Below are 19,610 nucleotides of genomic sequence, written 5' to 3'. Positions count from 1 at the left end.
GAGGTTCTAAAGATCTCCAGGTGGTCACTAAAGATCTCCAGGTGGTCACCTGGTGGTCACCAAAGATCTCCAGGTGGTCACTTGGTGGTCATCAAAGATCTCCTGGTGGTCACCAAAGATCTCCAGGTGGTCACCTGGGGTCACCTGGTGGTCCCAGAGATCTCCAGGTGGTCACCAAAGATCTCCAGGTGGTTCTGAAGATCTCCAGGTGGTCACCAGGTGGTCCCAGAGATCTCCGGGTGGTCCCAGAGATCTTCAAGTGGTCACCTGGTGGTCACCAGAGATCTCCTGGTGGTCATCAAAGATCTCCTGGTGACCCCTGGCCATCTCCACTGACCCCTGATGACCCCATATGACCTCTGTCCACCCCTGATGACCCCTGATGACCTCTGGCCATCTCCACTGACCCCTGATGACCCCTGCTGACCCTCACTGACCCCTGATGACCCCTGATGACCCCTGATGACCCTCACTGACCCCTGCTGACCCCTGTCCGTGGTGGTCACTCACGTCATCGGTGAAGATGTGATGACCCCTGATGACCCCTGGTCATCTCCACTGACCCCTGCTGACCCCTGCTGACCCCTGATGACCCCTGATGACCCCTGATGACCCCTGGCCATCTCCACTGACCCCTGATGACCCCTCTGACCCCTGATGACCCCTGATGACCCCTGATGACCCCTGATGACCCCTGCTGACCCCTGCTGACCCCTGCTGACCCCTGTCCGTGGTGGTCACTCACGTCATCGGTGAAGATGTGATGACCCCTGATGACCCCTGGCCATCTCCACTGACCTCTGATGACCCCTGATGACCTCTGTCCACCCCTGATGACCCCTCATGACCCCTGATGACCCCTGATGACCCCTGTCCGTGGTGGTCACTCACGTCATCGGTGAAGATGTGATGACCCCTGATGACCCCTGATGACCCCTGGCCATCTCCACTGACCCCTGATGACCCTCACTGACCCCTGATGACCCCTGATGACCCCTGATGACCCCTGATGACCCCTGGCCATCTCCACTGACCCCTGATGACCCTGCTGACCCCTGATGACCCTTGATGACCCCTGATGACCCCTGATGACCCTGCTGACCCCTGTCCGTGGCGGTCACTCACGTCATCGGTGAAGATGTGATGACCCCTGATGACCCCTGATGACCCTCACTGACCCCTGATGACCCTCACTGACCCCTGATGACCCCTGATGACCCCTGATGACCCCTGATGACCCCTGATGACCCCTGTCCACCCCTGTCCGTGGTGGTCACTCACATCATTGGTGAAGATGTGATGACCCCTGATGACCCCTGATGACCCCTGATGACCCAGATGACCCCTGATGACCCCTGATGACCCTGATGACCCCTGATGACCCCTGATGACCTCTGTCCACCCCTGTCCGTGGTGGTCACTCACGTCATCGGTGAAGATGTGATGACCCCTGATGACCCTCACTGACCCCTGATGACCCCTGATGACCCCTGATGACCCCTGGCCATCTCCACTGACCCCTGATGACCCCTGATGACCCCTGATGACCCCTGATGACCCCTGGCCATCTCCACTGACCCCTGATGACCCCTGATGACCCAGATGACCCCTGATGACCCCTGATGACCCCTCTGACCCCTGATGACCCCTGGCCATCTCCACTGACCCCTGATGACCCCTGATGACCCCATATGACCTCTGTCCACCCCTGATGACCCCTGATGACCCCTGGCCATCTCCACTGACCCCTGATGACCCTCACTGACCCCTGCTGACCCCTGATGACCCTGATGACCCCTGATGACCTCTGTCCACCCCTGCTGACCCCTCTGACCCCTGATGACCACAGTGGTGGTCACTCACATCATCGGTGAAGATGTGATGACCCCTGATGACCCCTGGCCATCTCCACTGACCCCTGATGACCCCTGATGACCCTGATGACCCCTGATGACCCTGATGACCTCTGTCCACCCCTGATGACCCCTGGCCATCTCCACTGACCCCTGCTGACCCCTGCTGACTCTCACTGACCCCTGCTGACCCCTGTCCGTGGTGGTCACTCACGTCATCGGTGAAGATGTGATGACCCCTGATGACCCCTGATGACCCTGATGACCCCTGATGACCCCTGGCCATCTCCACTGACCCCTGATGACCCCTGATGACCCCTGATGACCCCTGATGACCTCTGTTCACCCCTGCTGACCCCCTGCTGTCCGTGGTGGTCACTCACATCATCGGTGAAGATGTGATGACCCCTGATGACCCCTGATGACCCCTGATGACCCCTGGCCATCTCCACTGACCCCTGATGACCCCTGCTGACCCCTCTGACCCCTCTGTCCACCCCTGTCCGTGGTGGTCACTCACATCATTGGTGAAGATGTGATGACCCCTGATGACCCCTGGTCATCTCCACTGACCCCTGATGACCCCTGATGACCTCTCTGACCCCTGATGACCTCTGTCCACCCCTGTCCGTGGTGGTCACTCACGTCATCGGTGAAGATGTGATGACCCCTGATGACCCTCACTGACCCCTGATGACCCCTGATGACCCCTGATGACCCCTGGCCATCTCCACTGACCCCTGATGACCCCTGATGACCCTCACTGACCCCTGATGACCCCTGATGACCCCTGATGACCCCTGGCCATCTCCACTGACCCCTGATGACCCCTGATGACCCCTGATGACCCCTGATGACCTCTGTCCACCCCTGTCCGTGGTGGTCACTCACGTCATCGGTGAAGATGGCCAGCTTGCCGCTCTCCAGCATGTCCTCCAGCTCCTCGTTGGTCGTGGTCCGGCCGGCTGGGGGAGGGGTGGGGAGTGACCACACTGACCACTGCCCCTCCCCCACCCTGGAGATGACCCCTGCCCCCCTGTGCTGACCCCTCCCCCACCACACTGACCACTGCCCCTCCCCCCACGCCATGGTGACCCCTCCCCCCAGAGCTGACCCCTCCCCCACCCCATGGTGACCCCTGACCCCTCCCCCACCCCACGGTGACCCCTGACCCCTCCCCCACCCCATGGTGACCCCTCCCCCCTGTGCTGACCCCTCCCCCACCGCACTGACCGCTGCCCCTCCCCCCACGCCGGAGATGACCCCTCCCCCCTGCAGTGACCCCTGACCCCCCTGAGTGACCCCTGAGTGACCCCCGAGTGACCCCTGAGTGACCCCGTGACCCCCAAATGACCCCTGAGTGACTCCAAGTGACCACACTGAGCTCAACCTGGCGCTCACTGACCACTCCCAGGATGACCCCGTGGCCCCTGAGTGACCCCGTGACCCCTGAGTGACCCCAGGATGACCCCATGACCCCTGAGTGACCCCCGAGTGACCCCTGAGTGACCCCTTGACCCCTGGATGACCCGTGATCCCAGGGTGACCCCGTGACCCCTGAGTGACCCCTGAGTGACCCCTTGACCCCTGGATGACCCCGTGATCCCTGAGTGACCCCATGACCCCAGGATGACCCTGTGACCCCTGAGTGACCCCTGAGTGACCCCTGAGCCCTGAGTGACCCCTTGACCCCAGGATGACCCCGTGACCCCTGAGTGACCCCGTGACCCCTGAGTGACCCCTGAGTGACCCCTGAGTGACCCTCACTGATCTCCAGCTGGCGCTGGATCCGGTCCTTGCAGCGGTCCCGGTATTTGGACTGGGTCGCGTTGAGTGACCCCTGAGTGACCCCTTGACCCCAGGATGACCCCAGGATGACCTGAGTGACCCCAGGATGACCCCTGAGTGACCCCTGAGTGACCCCTGAGTGACCCCTTGACCCTCACTGATCTCCAGCTGGCGCTGGATCCGGTCCTTGCAGCGGTCCCGGTATTTGGACTGGGTCGCGTTGAGTGACCCCTGAGTGACCCCTTGACCCCTGAGTGACCCCGTGACCCCAGGATGACCCCGTGACCCCTGAGTGACCCCTGAGTGACCCCAGGATGACCCCTTGACCCTCACTGATCTCCAGCTGGCGCTGGATCCGGTCCTTGCAGCGGTCCGGGTATTTGGACTGGGTCGCGTTGAGTGACCCCTGAGTGACCCCTTGACCCCAGGATGACCCCGTGACCCCTGAGTGACCCCAGGATGACCTGAGTGACCCCTGAGTGACCCCTGAGTGACCCTCACTGATCTCCAGTTGGCGCTGGATCCGGTCCTTGCAGCGGTCCCGGTATTTGGACTGGGTCGCGTTGAGTGACCCCTGAGTGACCCCTTGACCCCTGGATGACCCCTTGACCCCAGGATGACCTGAGTGACCCCGTGACCCCTGAGTGACCCCAGGATGACCCCAGGATGACCCCTTGACCCTCACTGATCTCCAGCTGGCGCTGGATCCGGTCCTTGCAGCGGTCCCGGTATTTGGACTGGGTCGCGTTGTACTCGGTCATCACCTCCACGAACTTCCGCGACAGCGTCGAGTGCTGGACAGGTGAGACAGGTGAGACAGGACAGGTGAGATACAGGTGAGACATGGACAGGTGAGACAGGACAGGTGAGATACAGGTGAGACATGGACAGGTGAGACAGGACAGGTGAGACAGGTGAGACAGGTGAGACAGGTGAGACATGGACAGGTGAGACAGGTGAGAGGGGACAGGTGAGACAGGTGAGGTCACACAGGTGAGACATGGACAGGTGAGACAGGTGGGACAGGTGAGGCTGGACAGGTGAGATGGGACAGGTGGGACAGGAAAGGTGAGACACGCAGAGGGGACAGGTGGGACAGGTGGGACAGGTGGGACAGGACAGGTGAGAGGGGACAGGTGAGATTGGACAGGTGAGAGGGGACAGGTGAGACAGGACAGGTGAGAGGGGACAGGTGAGACAGGACAGGTGAGACATGGACAGGTGAGACATGGACAGGTGAGGGGACAGGTGAGACAGGACAGGTGAGACAGGTGAGAGGGGACAGGTGAGAGGGGACAGGTGACACAGGTGGGACAGGTGACACACGTGAGGTCACACAGGTGGGACAGGTGAGGTTGGACAGGTGAGACACAGGTGACACAGGTTGGACAGGTGAGGTCACACAGGTGAGGTTGGACAGGTGTGAGGGGACAGGTGAGGTCACACAGGTGAGACATGGACAGGTGAGGTGGGACATGTGAGACAGGTGGGACAGGTGAGAGGGGACAGGTGAGACATGGATAGGTGAGACACAGGTGGGACATGGACAGGTGAGACAGGTGGGACAAGTGGGACATGGACAGGTGAGGTTGGACAGGTGGGACAGGACAGGTGGGATGGGACAGGTGAGAGGGGACAGGTGAGAGGGGACAGGTGAGACACAGGTGAGACAGGACAGGTGAGAGGGGACAGGTGACACAGGTGGGACAGGTGGGACAGGTGAGGTCACACAGGTGAGACATGGACAGGTGAGATGGGACAGGTGAGACAGGACAGGTGAGGTCATACAACGGCAATGCCGATGAAGCCGATGCCGATGCCGAAGCCAACGATGACGATGTCACGGTGATGATGAAGATGACGATGATGATGATGATGAACCTGATCACCATGATGCTGACGATGACGTCATGACAATGACAATGTCACGGCGATGATGAAGATGACGATGATGATGATGATGATGAACCTGATAACCATGACGATGACGATGTCATGACAATGATGATGACATCATGACAATGATGATGTCACAACGATGATGAAGATGATGATGATGATGAACCTGATAACAATGACGATGACATCGTGATGATGATGATGATGTCACAACGATGACGAAGATGATGATGATGATGATGAAGATGACGATGATGATGATGAACCTGATCACCATGATGCTGACGATGACATCATGACAATGATGATGTCACAACGATGATGAAGATGACCATGACAAGGATGATAATTATGTCACGATGATGACGACGATGTCACGATGATGATGATGAAGCTGACGATGATGATGATGCTGAGGAAGCTGATAACAATGATGATGACATCATGACAATGATGATGTCACAATGATGATGAAGATGACGATGATGATGATAATGAACCTGATCACCATGATGATGACAATGACGTCATGACAATGACGATGATGATGATGACAATGACGATGATCACATCATGACGATGATGACGATGAAGATGACGATGTCATGAAGATGACGATGATGTCATGAAGATGATGATGTCACGACGACGATGACATCATCATGATGATGATGAAGACGATGTCACGATGATGACGACGATGTGATGATGATGATGATGATTACAATGATGAAGATGATGTCATGACGATGAAGATGACGACGTCATGAAGATGATGACGTCACGACGACGATGACATCATGATGATGATGATGTCACGATGATGACGATGACGTCATGACGACGATGAAGGTGACATCATGATGACGATGATGATGATGAAGACGATGACGTCACGACGATGACGATGACGTCATGACGATGATGAAGATGACATCATGATGATGATGATGATGATGACAATGACGTCACGACGATGATGATGATGACGATGAATGACAATGACGATGACATCATAACAATGATGACGACGATGAAGATGACGATGATGTCATGAAGATGATGACGTCACGACGACGATGACAATGATGATGATGATGACGTCACGACGATGACGATGACGTCATGACGATGATGAAGATGACGTCATGATGACGATGATGAAGATGACGATGACGATGACGTCACGACGATGACGATGCCGATGCCGGAGCCTTCGGCCTCACCTGCGTCTTGCGGATGCGCAGATCGGCCGAGGAGCGATTGAGCCCCTCCTCCTGCTCGATGCTCTGCTCGATGGCTGCGGCCGGAGGGACAGCGGTCACTCTGCGGCCACTCGGGGACAGCGGTCACTCTGTGGTCACTCTGCGGCCACTCGGGGACAGCGGTCACTCTGCGGCCACTCACGGACAGCGGTCACTCGGGGACAGCGGTCACTCTGCGGCCACTCACGGACAGCGGTCATTCGGGGACAGTGGTCACTCTGCGGCCACCCTGCGGCCACTCGGGGACAGCGGTCACTCGGGGACAGCGGTCACTCTGCAGCCACTCAGGGACAACAATCACTCGGGGACAGCGGTCACTCACGGACAGCGGTCACTCATGGACAGTGGTCACTCATGGACAGTGGTCACTCTGCAGCCACTCAGGGACAGTGGTCACTCTGCAGCCACTCGGGGACAGCGGTCACTCGGGGACAACAATCACTTGGGGACAGCGGTCACTCACGGACAGCAGTCACTCTGCGGCCACTCGGGGACAGCGGTCACTCTGCGGCCACTCGGGGACAGCGGTCACTTATGGACAGCGGTCACTCGGGGACAGCGGTCACTCTGCGGCCACTCGGGGACAGCGGTCATTCGGGGACAGCGGTCACTCTGCGGCCACCCTGCGGCCACTCGGGGACAGCGGTCACTCGGGGACAGTGGTCACTCTGCGGCCACTCGGGGACAGCGGTCACTCGGGGACAGCGGTCACTCTGCGGCCACCCTGCGGTCACTCAGGGACAACAATCACTCGGGGACAGCAGTCATTCGGGGACAACGGTCACTCACAGACAGCGGTCACTCTGCGGCCACTCAGGGACAGCGGTCACTCGGGGACAACAATCACTCAGGGACAGCGGTCACTCTGCGGCCACTCGGGGACAGCGGTCACTCTGCGGCCACTCGGGGACAGTGGCCACCCTGCAGCCACTCGGGGACAGCGGTCACTCTGCGGCCACTCGGGGACAGCGGTCACTCAGGGACAACAATCACTCAGGGACAGTGGTCACTCAGGGACAGCGGTCACTCTGCGGCCACTCAAGGACAGCGGTCACTCTGCAGCCACCCTGCGGCCACTCGGGGACAGCGGTCACTCGGGGACAACAATCACTCAGGGACAGCGGTCACTTGGGGACAGCGGTCACTCTGCGGCCACTCGGGGACAGCGGTCACTCACAGACAGCGGTCACTCGGGGACAGCGGTCACTCATGGACAGCGGTCACTCTGCGGCCACTCGGGGACAGCGGTCACTCTGCGGCCACTCAGGGACCGTGGTCACTCAGCGGTCACTCAGCGGTCACTCAGTGGTCACTCAGGGGTCACTCAGTGGTCACTCAGCGGTCACTCAGTGGTCACTCAGCGGTCACTCAGGGGTCACTCAGCGGTCACTCAGTGGTCACTCAGTGGTCACTCAGCGGTCACTCAGGGGTCACTCAGGGTCACTCAGTGGTCACTCAGGGGTCACTCAGTGGTCACTCAGTGGTCACTCAGGGGTCACTCAGTGGTCACTCAGCGGTCACTCAGGGGTCACTCAGCGGTCACTCAGCAGTCACTCAGCGGTCACTCAGCGATCACTCAGTGGTCACTCAGCGGTCACTCAGCGGTCACTCAGTGGTCACTCAGTGGTCACTCAGCGGTCACTCAGTGGTCACTCAGTGGTCACTCAGGGGTCACTCAGTGGTCACTCAGCGGTCACTCAGCGGTCACTCAGGGGTCACTCAGCGGTCACTCAGCGATCACTCAGTGGTCACTCAGGGGTCACTCAGCGGTCACTCAGGGGTCACTCAGCGGTCACTCAGCGATCACTCAGTGGTCACTCAGCGGTCACTCAGGGGTCACTCAGCGGTCACTCAGGGGTCACTCAGCGGTCACTCAATGGTCACTCAGCGGTCACTCAGCGGTCACTCAGCGGTCACTCAGTGGTCACTCAGTGGTCACTCAGTGGTCACTCAGTGGTCACTCAGTGGTCACTCAGCGGTCACTCAGCGGTCACTCAGCGGTCACTCAGGGGTCACTCAGTGGTCACTCAGTGGTCACTCAGCGGTCACTCAGTGGTCACTCAGCGGTCACTCAGGGTCACTCAGTGGTCACTCAGTGGTCACTCAGTGGTCACTCAGCGGTCACTCAGTGGTCACTCGGTGGTCACTCAGTGGTCACTCAGTGGTCACTCACCCTTTAATTTCGAGCGCACTTTGTTCGCCGTTTTCTTGATGTCGGCCGTGAGGTCCTCGAGCTCCTGCTTGGTCTCTGTGAGTGACCAGAGAGTGACCAGAGAGTGACCAGTGAGTGACCACGGAGTGACCATTAATTACCCCATTAATTACCCCATTAATTACCCCATTAATTACCCAATCAGCCCATTAATTACCCCATTAATGACCCAATCAGCCCATTAATGACCCCATTAATGACCCAATGACCCCATTAATGACCCCAATAATGACCAGTGAGTGACCAGTGAGTGACCAGTGAGTGACCGGTTAATTAGCCCGTTAATTACCCCATTAATTACCCAATGACCCCATTAATGACCCCATTAATGACCCAATGACCCAATAATGACCCCAATAATGACCCCAATAATGACCTGTGAGTGACCAGAGAGTGACCAGTGAGTGACCACTGAGTGACCGCTTAATTACCCCGTTAATTACCCCATTAATTACCCAATCAGCCCATTAATGACCCCATTAATGACCCCATTAATGACGCAATAATGACCCCAATAATGACCTGTGAGTGACCAGAGAGTGACCAGTGAGTGACCAGTGAGTGACCGCTTAATTACCCCATTAATTACCTCATTAATTACCCCAGTAATGACCCAATCACCCCATTAATGACCCCATTAATGACCCCATTAATGACCCCAATAATGACTCAATGACCCCATTAATGACCAGTGAGTGGCCAGTGAGTGACCGGTTAATTACCCCGTTAATTACCCAGTTAATTACCCCATTAATTACCCCATTAATGACCCAATGACCCCATTAATGACCCCATTAATGACGCCATTAATGACGCCATTAATGACCCCATTAATGACCCCATTAATGACCCCAATAATGACTCAGTCACCCCGTTAATGAGCACTGAGGATGTTAATGAGCCCATCCTCGTTAACGAGCGCGTTAATTACTCACTCTCGTCAGGGTTTGGCGCCGCCAGGATGGCGCTGTGCCCCATTAATGAGCAATTACCCCATTAATGACCCCATTAATGACCCCGTTAATGACTCAGTGACCCCGTTAATGAGCACTGAGGATGTTAATGAGCCCATCCTCGTTAACGAGCGCGTTAATTACTCACTCTCGTCAGGGTTTGGCGCCGCCAGGATGGCGCTGTGCCCCATTAATGAGCAATTACCCCATTAATGACCCCATTAATGACCCCAATAATGACTCAGTCACCCCGTTAATGAGCACTGAGGATGTTAATGAGCCCATCCTCGTTAACGAGCGCGTTAATTACTCACTCTCGTCAGGGTTTGGCGCCGCCAGGATGGCGCTGTGCCCCATTAATGAGCAATTACCCCATTAATGACCCCATTAATGACCCCAATAATGACTCAGTGACCCCGTTAATGAGCACTGAGGATGTTAATGAGCCCATCCTCGTTAACGAGCGCGTTAATTACTCACTCTCGTCAGGGTTTGGCGCCGCCAGGATGGCGCTGTGCCCCATTAATGAGCAATTACCCCATTAATGACCCCATTAATGACCCCAATAATGACTCAGTCACCCCGTTAATGAGCACTGAGGATGTTAATGAGCCCATCCTCGTTAACGAGCGCGTTAATTACTCACTCTCGTCAGGGTTTGGCGCCGCCAGGATGGCGCTGTGCCCCATTAATGAGCAATTAGCCCATTAATGACCCCATTAATGACCCCAATAATGACTCAGTCACCCCGTTAATGAGCACTGAGGATGTTAATGAGCCCATCCTCGTTAACGAGCGCGTTAATTACTCACTCTCGTCAGGGTTTGGCGCCGCCAGGATGGCGCTGTGCCCCATTAATGAGCAATTACCCCATTAATGACCCCATTAATGACCCCAATAATGACTCGGTGACCCCGTTAATGAGCACTGAGGATGTTAATGAGCCCATCCTCGTTAACGAGCGCGTTAATTACTCACTCTCGTCAGGGTTTGGCGCCGCCAGGATGGCGCTGTGCCCCATTAATGAGCAATTACCCCATTAATGACCCCATTAATGACCCCAATAATGACTCAGTGACCCCGTTAATGAGCACTGAGGATGTTAATGAGCCCATCCTCGTTAACGAGCGCGTTAATTACTCACTCTCGTCAGGGTTTGGCGCCGCCAGGATGGCGCTGTGCCCCATTAATGAGCAATTAGCCCATTAATGACCCCATTAATGACCCCAATAATGACTCAGTGACCCCGTTAATGAGCCCTGAGGATGTTAATGAGCCCATCCTCGTTAACGAGCGCGTTAATTACTCACTCTCGTCAGGGTTTGGCGCCGCCAGGATGGCGCTGTGCCCCATTAATGAGCAATTACCCCATTAATGACCCCATTAATGACCCCGTTAATGACTCAGTGACCCCGTTAATGAGCACTGAGGATGTTAATGAGCCCATCCTCGTTAACGAGCGCGTTAATTACTCACTCTCGTCAGGGTTTGGCGCCGCCAGGATGGCGCTGTGCCCCATTAATGAGCAATTAGCCCATTAATGACCCCATTAATGACCCCGTTAATGACTCAGTGACCCCGTTAATGAGCACTGAGGATGTTAATGAGCCCATCCTCGTTAACGAGCGCGTTAATTACTCACTCTCGTCAGGGTTTGGCGCCGCCAGGATGGCGCTGTGCCCCATTAATGAGCAATTACCCCATTAATGACCCCATTAATGACCCCAATAATGACTCAGTGACCCCGTTAATGAGCGCTGAGGATGTTAATGAGCCCATCCTCGTTAACGAGCGCGTTAATTACTCACTCTCGTCAGGGTTTGGCGCCGCCAGGATGGCGCTGTGCCCCATTAATGAGCAATTAGCCCATTAATGACCCCATTAATGACCCCAATAATGACTCAGTGAGCCCGTTAATGAGCACTGAGGATGTTAATGAGCCCATCCTCGTTAACGAGCGCGTTAATTACTCACTCTCGTCAGGGTTTGGCGCCGCCAGGATGGCGCTGTGCCCCATTAATGAGCAGTGACCCCATTAATGACCCCATTAATGACCCCAATAATGACTCAGTGACCCCGTTAATGAGCACTGAGGATGTTAATGAGCCCATCCTCGTTAACGAGCGCGTTAATTACTCACTCTCGTCAGGGTTTGGCGCCGCCAGGATGGCGCTGTGCCCCATTAATGAGCAATTACCCCATTAATGACCCCATTAATGACCCCAATAATGACTCAGTGACCCCGTTAATGAGCCCTGAGGATGTTAATGAGCCCATCCTCGTTAACGAGCGCGTTAATTACTCACTCTCGTCAGGGTTTGGCGCCGCCAGGATGGCGCTGTGCCCCATTAATGAGCAATTACCCCATTAATGACCCCATTAATGACCCCAATAATGACTCAGTGACCCCGTTAATGAGCACTGAGGATGTTAATGAGCCCATCCTCGTTAACGAGCGCGTTAATTACTCACTCTCGTCAGGGTTTGGCGCCGCCAGGATGGCGCTGTGCCCCATTAATGAGCAATTACCCCATTAATGACCCCATTAATGACCCCAATAATGACTCAGTGACCCCGTTAATGAGCACTGAGGATGTTAATGAGCCCATCCTCGTTAACGAGCGCGTTAATTACTCACTCTCGTCAGGGTTTGGCGCCGCCAGGATGGCGCTGTGCCCCATTAATGAGCAATTACCCCATTAATGACCCCATTAATGACCCCAATAATGACTCAGTGACCCCGTTAATGAGCACTGAGGATGTTAATGAGCCCATCCTCGTTAACGAGCGCGTTAATTACTCACTCTCGTCAGGGTTTGGCGCCGCCAGGATGGCGCTGTGCCCCATTAATGAGCAATTACCCCATTAATGACCCCATTAATGACCCCAATAATGACTCAGTCACCCCGTTAATGAGCACTGAGGATGTTAATGAGCCCATCCTCGTTAACGAGCGCATTAATTACTCACTCTCGTCAGGGTTTGGCGCCGCCAGGATGGCGCTGTGCCCCATTAATGAGCAGTGACCCCATTAATGACCCCATTAATGACCCCAATAATGACTCAGTCACCCCGTTAATGAGCACTGAGGATGTTAATGAGCCCATCCTCGTTAACGAGCGCGTTAATTACTCACTCTCGTCAGGGTTTGGCGCCGCCAGGATGGCGCTGTGCTGTTTCTTCACCTGCTCCACGTCCTCCGAGAGTTTCTCGATGCAGCCCCGGATCTCCTCCACCTGACGGGGGATTCGGGGCAAATTCCGGGGATTTTGGGAAAATTTGGGAATTTTGGGGAATTTTGGGAAAATTTGGGGGAATTTGGGGGAATTTGGGGAATTTTGGGGATTTTTTGGGAATTTTTTGGGATTTTTTTGGGATTTTTTGGGAGGATTTGAGGCGATTTTGGGGGAATTTTGGGAAATTTTTGGGGGATTTTGGGGGGATTTTGGGGTATTTTGGTGAAAATTTGGGAGTTTTCAGGAGATTTGGGAAATTAGGGGGGGTTTGAGGGGATTTTGGGGGAATTTTGGGGGAATTTTGGGGAATTTTGGGAAATTTTGGGGAATTTTGGGGGATTTTGGGAATTTTGGGAAAATTTGGGGAGATTTGAGGTAATTTTGGGGGATTTTGGGGGGAATTTTGGGGGGATTTGAGTGGATTTTGGGAAAATTTGGGGGGAATTTTGGGAATTTTGGGGGATTTGGGGAATTTTTTTGGGAATTTTTTGGGAGGATTTGAGGCGATTTTGGGGGATTTTGGGGGATTTTGGTGGATTTGGGTCAAATTCCGGGGATTTTGGGAAAATTTGGGGGAATTTGGGGATTTTGGGGGAATTTTGGGAATTTTTTGGGAATTTTTGGGGGGATTTGAGGGGAATTTGGGGATTTGGGGGGAATTTTGGGGGATTTGGGGGAATTTGGGGAAATTTTGGGGATTTTGGGAATTTTGGGGAATTTTGGGGGGGATTTTGGGAATTTTTTGGGGGAATTTGGGGATTTTGGGGGAATTTTGAGGGAATTTTGGGGGATTTGAGGGGATTTTGGGAAAATTTTGGGGGAATTTTGGGGGAATTTTGGGATTTTGGGGAATTTTGGGAATTTTTTGGGAATTTTTTCGGAGGATTTGAGGCGATTATGGGGGAATTTTGGGAAATTTTGGGAAATTTTGGGGGGATTTGAGGCGATTTTGGGGGATTTTGGGGGGATTTTGGGGATTTTGAGGGAATTTTGGGGATTTTGGGGGAAATTTTGGTAAAATTTGGGAATTTTGGGGGATTTTGGGGAATTTTGGGGAATTTTGGGGGATTTTTGGATTTGGGGGGAATTTGGGGGGGGTTGAGGGGATTTTGGGGAATTTTTGGGGGATTTTGGTGGGATTTTGGGGGATTTTGGGCAGATTTTGGGAGGATCTTAGGGAATTTTGGGAGGGTTTGAGGGGATTTGAGGGGATTTTAGGAAAATTTTGGGGGGATTTTGGGAATTTTGGGGATTTTGGGGGATTTTGGGGGGGTCCCAGGTGGATTTTGAGAGGATTTGAGTGGATTTTGGGGGTATTTGGGGGATTTTGAGGGAACTTGGGGAGGTTTTGGGGGATTTTGGGGCATTTTGGAGAATTTTGGGGAATTTTGGGGGGGTTTGGGGAGATTTGGGAGGATTTTGGAGGCTCCTGGGGGGAGTTTGGGGGGATTTGGGGGGAATTTGGGAAATCTGGGGGGATTTGAGGGGATTTTCAGGGGTCCCAAGTGGATTTTGGGGGGGGATTTTAGGAATTTGGGGGATTTTGGGGGGTCCTGAGGGGTCCCAGGGGGAATTTTGGGGGGATTTGGGGGATTTTGGGGGGATTTTGGGGGGTCTTGTGGGGGTTTGGGAGGTTTGGGGGGGATTTTGGGGGGTCCCAGTCCCATTTTTGGGGCTCCCAGTTCCATTTTTGGGGCTCCCAGTCCCATTTTCGGGGGTCCCAGTCCCATTTTCGGGGATCCCAGTCCCATTTTTTGGGGTCCCAGTCCCATTTTGGGGGTCCCATTCCCATTTTTGGGGTCCCAGTCCCATTTTTGGGGTCCCAGTTCCATTTTTGGGGGTCCCAGTCCCATTTTCAGGGGTCCCAGGGGGTTTTCGGGGGTCCCAGTTCCATTTTTGGGGGTCCCAGTCCCATTTTTGGGGTCCCAGTCCCATTTTCGGGGCTCCCAGTCCCATTTTTGGGCTCCCAGTTCCATTTTCGGGGCTCCCAGTCCCATTTTTGGGGGTCCCAGTCCCATTTTCAGGGGTCCCAGTTCCATTTTTGGGGGTCCGAGTCACATTTTTGGGCTCCCAGTTCCATTTTTGGGGGTCCCAGTTCCACTTTTGGGGTCTCAAGGGGTTTTTGGGGGTCCTGGTCCCATTTTCGGGGGTCCCAGTCCCATTTTCGGGGCTCCCAGTCCCATTTTCGGGGGTCCCAGTCCCATTTTCGGGGGTCCCAGGGGGTTTTTGGGGGTCCCAGTCCCACTTTCGGGGGTCCCAGTTCCATTTTCGGGGGTCCCAGGGGGTTTTTGGGGGTCCCAGTCCCACTTTCGGGGGTCCCAGTCCCATTTTTTGGGCTCCCAGTCCCATTTTTTGGGCTCCCAGTTCCATTTTTGGGGTCCCAGTCCCATTTTTGGGGCTCCCAGTCCCATTTTTGGGGTCCCAGTTCCATTTTTGGGGCTCCCAGTTCCATTTTTGGGGTCCCAGTCCCATTTTTGGGGGTCCCAGGGGGGTCTTGTGGATCCCAATCCCATTTTTGGGGTCCCAGTTCCATTTTTAGGGTCCCAGTTCCATTTTTGGGGCTCCCAGTCCCATTTTTGGGGTCCCAGTCCCATTTTTTGGGGTCCCAGTCCCATTTCTGGGGGTCCCAGTCCCATTTTGGGGGGTCCCAGTTCCATTTTCGGGGGTCCCAATCCCATTCTTGGGGGTCCCAGGGGGTTTTTGGGGCTCCCAGTCCCATTTTTGGGGGTCCCAGTTCTGATTTTGGGGCTCCCAGTTCCACTTTTGGGGGTCCCAGTCCCATTTTGGGGGTCCCAGTTCCATTTTCAGGGGTCCCAGTCCCATTTTTGGGGCTCCCAGTCCCATTTTCGAGGGTCCCAGTCCCATTTTTGGGGGTCCCAGTTCCATTTTTGGGGCTCCCAGTTCCATTTTTGGGGCTCCCAGTCCCATTTTTGGGGGTCCCATTCCCATTTTTGGGGTCCCAGTCCCATTTTTGGGGTCCCAGTTCCATTTTTGGGGGTCCCAGTCCCATTTTTGGGGTCCCAGTTCCGTTTTCGGGGCTCCCAGTTCCATTTTTGGGGGTCCCAGTCCCATTTTTGGGGCTCCCAGTCCCATTTTTGGGGCTCCCAGTTCCATTTCTGGGGGTCCCAGTTCCATTTTTGGGGCTCCCAGTTCCATTTTTGGGGGTCCTGGTCCCATTTTCGGGGGTCCCAGGGGGTTTTGGGGGGTCCCAGTTCCACTTTTGGGGGTCCCTGTCCCACTTTTGGGGGTCCCAGTCCCATTTTTGGGGTCCCAGTTCCATTTTCGGGGGTCCCAGTCCCATTTTTGGGGGTCCCAGTTCCATTTTTGGGGGTCCCAGTCCCACTTTTGGGGGTCTCAAGGGGTTTTTGGGGGTCCTGGTCCCATTTTTGGGGCTCCCAGTTCCACTTTCGGGGGTCCCAGGGGGTTTTGGGGGGTCCCAGTTCTGATTTCAGGGGTCCCAGTTCCATTTTCAGGGGTCCCAGTCCCATTTTTGGGGCTCCCAGTCCCATTTTCGAGGGTCCCAGTCCCATTTTTGGGGGTCCCAGTTCCATTTTTGGGGCTCCCAGTTCCATTTTTGGGGCTCCCAGTCCCATTTTTGGGGGTCCCATTCCCATTTTTGGGGTCCCAGTCCCATTTTTGGGGTCCCAGTTCCATTTTTGGGGGTCCCAGTCCCATTTTTGGGGGTCCCAGTCCCATTTTCAGGGGTCCCAGGGGGTTTTCGGGGGTCCCAGTTCCATTTTTGGGGGTCCCAGTCCCATTTTTGGGGTCCCAGTCCCATTTTCGGGGCTCCCAGTCCCATTTTTGGGCTCCCAGTTCCATTTTCGGGGCTCCCAGTCCCATTTTTGGGGGTCCCAGTTCCATTTTTGGGGGTCCGAGTCACATTTTTGGGCTCCCAGTTCCATTTTTGGGGGTCCCAGTTCCACTTTTGGGGTCTCAAGGGGTTTTTGGGGGTCCTGGTCCCATTTTCGGGGCTCCCAGTCCCATTTTTGGGGGTCCCGGTCCCATTTTTTGGGCTCCCAGTCCCATTTTTGGGGGTCCCGGTCCCATTTTTGGGGGTCCCAATTCCACTTTTGGGGGTCTCAAGGGGTTTTTGGGGGTCCCAGTCCCATTTTCGGGGCTCCCAGTCCCATTTTCGGGGGTCCCAGTCCCATTTTCGGGGGTCCCAGGGGGTTTTTGGGGGTCCCAGTCCCACTTTCGGGGGTCCCAGTTCCATTTTCGGGGGTCCCAGGGGGTTTTTGGGGGTCCCAGTCCCACTTTCGGGGGTCCCAGTCCCATTTTTTGGGCTCCCAGTCCCATTTTTTGGGCTCCCAGTTCCATTTTTGGGGTCCCAGTCCCATTTTTGGGGCTCCCAGTCCCATTTTTGGGGTCCCAGTTCCATTTTTGGGGCTCCCAGTTCCATTTTTGGGGTCCCAGTCCCATTTTTGGGGGTCCCAGGGGGGTCTTGTGGATCCCAATCCCATTTTTGGGGTCCCAGTTCCATTTTTAGGGTCCCAGTTCCATTTTTGGGGCTCCCAGTCCCATTTTTGGGGTCCCAGTCCCATTTTTGGGGTCCCAGTCCCATTTTTGGGGGTCCCAGTTCCATTTTCGGGGCTCCCAGTCCCATTTTTGGGGCTCCCAGTTCCATTTTTGGGGGTCCCAGTTCCATTTTCGGGGCTCCCAGTCCCATTTTTGGGGCTCCCAGTCCCATTTTTGGGGTCCCAGTCCCATTTTTGGGGGTCCCAGTCCCATTTTCGGGGGTCCCAGTTCCATTTTCGGGGCTCCCAGTCCCATTTTTGGGGCTCCCAGTTCCATTTTTGGGGGTCCCAGTTCCATTTTCGGGGCTCCCAGTCCCATTTTTGGGGCTCCCAGTCCCATTTTTGGGGTCCCAGTCCCATTTTTGGGGTCCCAGTCCCATTTTTGGGGGTCCCAGTCCCATTTTCGGGGGTCCCAGTCCCATTTTGGGGGTCCCAGTTCCATTTTTGGGGTCCCAGTCCCATTTTCGGGGGTCCCAGTCCCATTTCTGGGGGTCCCAGTCCCATTTTAGGGGGTCCCAGTCCCATTTTAGGGTCCCAGTTCCATTTTCGGGGTTCCCAGTCCCATTTTTGGGGTCCCAGTCCCATTTTTGGGGTCCCAGTCCCATTTTCGGGGCTCCCAGTCCCATTTTTGGGGCTCCCAGTCCCATTTTTGGGGGTCCCAGTCCCATTTTCGGGGGTCCCAGGGGGTTTTTGGGGCTCCCAGTCCCATTTTTGGGGGTCCCAGTTCCATTTTCGGGGCTTCCAGTCCCATTTTCGGGGGTCCCGGTTCCATTTCTGGGGGTCCCCGGGGGTTTTTGGGGTCCCAGTCCCATTTTTGGGGTCCCAGTCCCATTCTGGGGGTCCCCGAGGGTTTTTGGGGTCCCAGTCCCATTTTTGGGGTCCCAGTTCCACTTTCGGGGGTCCCAGTTCCATTTTTGGGGGTCTCAGTCCCATTTTCGGGGGTCCCAGTCCCATTTTTGGGGTCCCAGTTCCATTTTCAGGGGTCCCAGTCCCATTTTTGGGGTCCCAGTCCCATTTTTGGGGGTCCCGGTTCCATTTTTGGGGGTCCCCGGGGGTTTTCGGGGGTCCCAGTTCCATTTTTTGGGCTCCCAGTCCCATTTTTGGGGTCCCAGTTCAATTTTCGGGGGTCCCAGTCCCATTTTTGGGCTCCCAGTCCCATTTCTGGGGGTCCCAGTCCCATTTTTGGGGGTCCCAGTCCCATTTTTGGGGGTCCCAGTCCCATTTTTGGGGCTCCCAGTTCCGATTTTGGGGGTCTCAGTTCCATTTTTGGGGGTCCCAGTCCCATTTTGGGGGTCCCAGTCCCATTTTTGGGGGTCCCAGTCCCATTTTTGGGGGTCCCAGGGGGTTTTTGGGGGTCCCGGTTCCATTTCTGGGGGTCCCCGGGGGTTTTTGGAGGTCCCGGTTCCATTTCTGGGGGTCCCCGGGGGTTTTTGGGGGTCCCGGTTCCGATTCCGGGGGTCCCGGACCTGCTCGAAGAACTCGTCCATGAAGTGATCCCGGTCCACCGTCACCACCTCGTCCTCATCGTCGCTGTCCTTGGCCTGCAGGGGGCGCTGTTACACCGGGGGAAAGGGGGCGTGGCCTCCCCAAACCCCGCCACCCTCATTTGCATAGCCACTCCCACCTCATTTGCATACGCGGGGTTCATTAGGGGTAGATTTGCATAAGGGGCGGGGCTCAAATCGGTGATTGGGTGAGGGGAGGTGGCCACGCCCCTCTTGGGACCGGGAGTGACCCCAAAATTCCCCAAAATTGCCCCAAAATTGCCAAAAGTTCCACCAAAATTCACCCCAAATTCCCAAAAATCCCTCCAAGAACCCCAAAATTCCCCAAAATTCCCCAAATTCCCACAAAATTGCCAAAAATCGCTCCCAGACCCTCAAAATTCCA

The 19,610-nt window shown here is 55.3% G+C and overlaps 1 protein-coding gene across 2 annotated transcripts in view; it reads right to left on the bottom strand.

Moving 5' to 3' along the window:
* Positions 1–19,484, bottom strand: part of STX1B (syntaxin 1B) — a 28,937-nt gene extending 9,453 nt beyond the window's left edge. The window contains exons 1-6 of one of the 2 annotated variants that reach the window (XM_058860897.1): positions 19,187–19,484; positions 13,107–13,206; positions 8,979–9,053; positions 6,767–6,840; positions 4,327–4,435; positions 2,745–2,818 (exon numbers count right to left, since the gene is read on the bottom strand). In XM_058860897.1, the coding sequence (XP_058716880.1) occupies positions 2,745–2,818; positions 4,327–4,435; positions 6,767–6,840; positions 8,979–9,053; positions 13,107–13,206; positions 19,187–19,207 (453 nt within the window). In that variant the 5' untranslated portion in view covers positions 19,208–19,484. Of the gene's footprint in view, positions 1–2,744; positions 2,819–4,326; positions 4,436–6,766; positions 6,841–8,978; positions 9,054–9,952; positions 9,985–13,106; positions 13,207–19,186 lie in introns of those variants that run through there. The other variant, XM_058860899.1, reaches the window with a different exon arrangement.
* Between the last annotated feature and the right edge of the window lie 126 nt (positions 19,485–19,610).

This window comes from Poecile atricapillus, chromosome 34 (assembly GCF_030490865.1).
Source record: "Poecile atricapillus isolate bPoeAtr1 chromosome 34, bPoeAtr1.hap1, whole genome shotgun sequence".
NCBI lineage: Eukaryota > Metazoa > Chordata > Aves > Passeriformes > Paridae > Poecile > Poecile atricapillus.
This window is presented reverse-complemented; position numbering and strand designations above follow the sequence as displayed.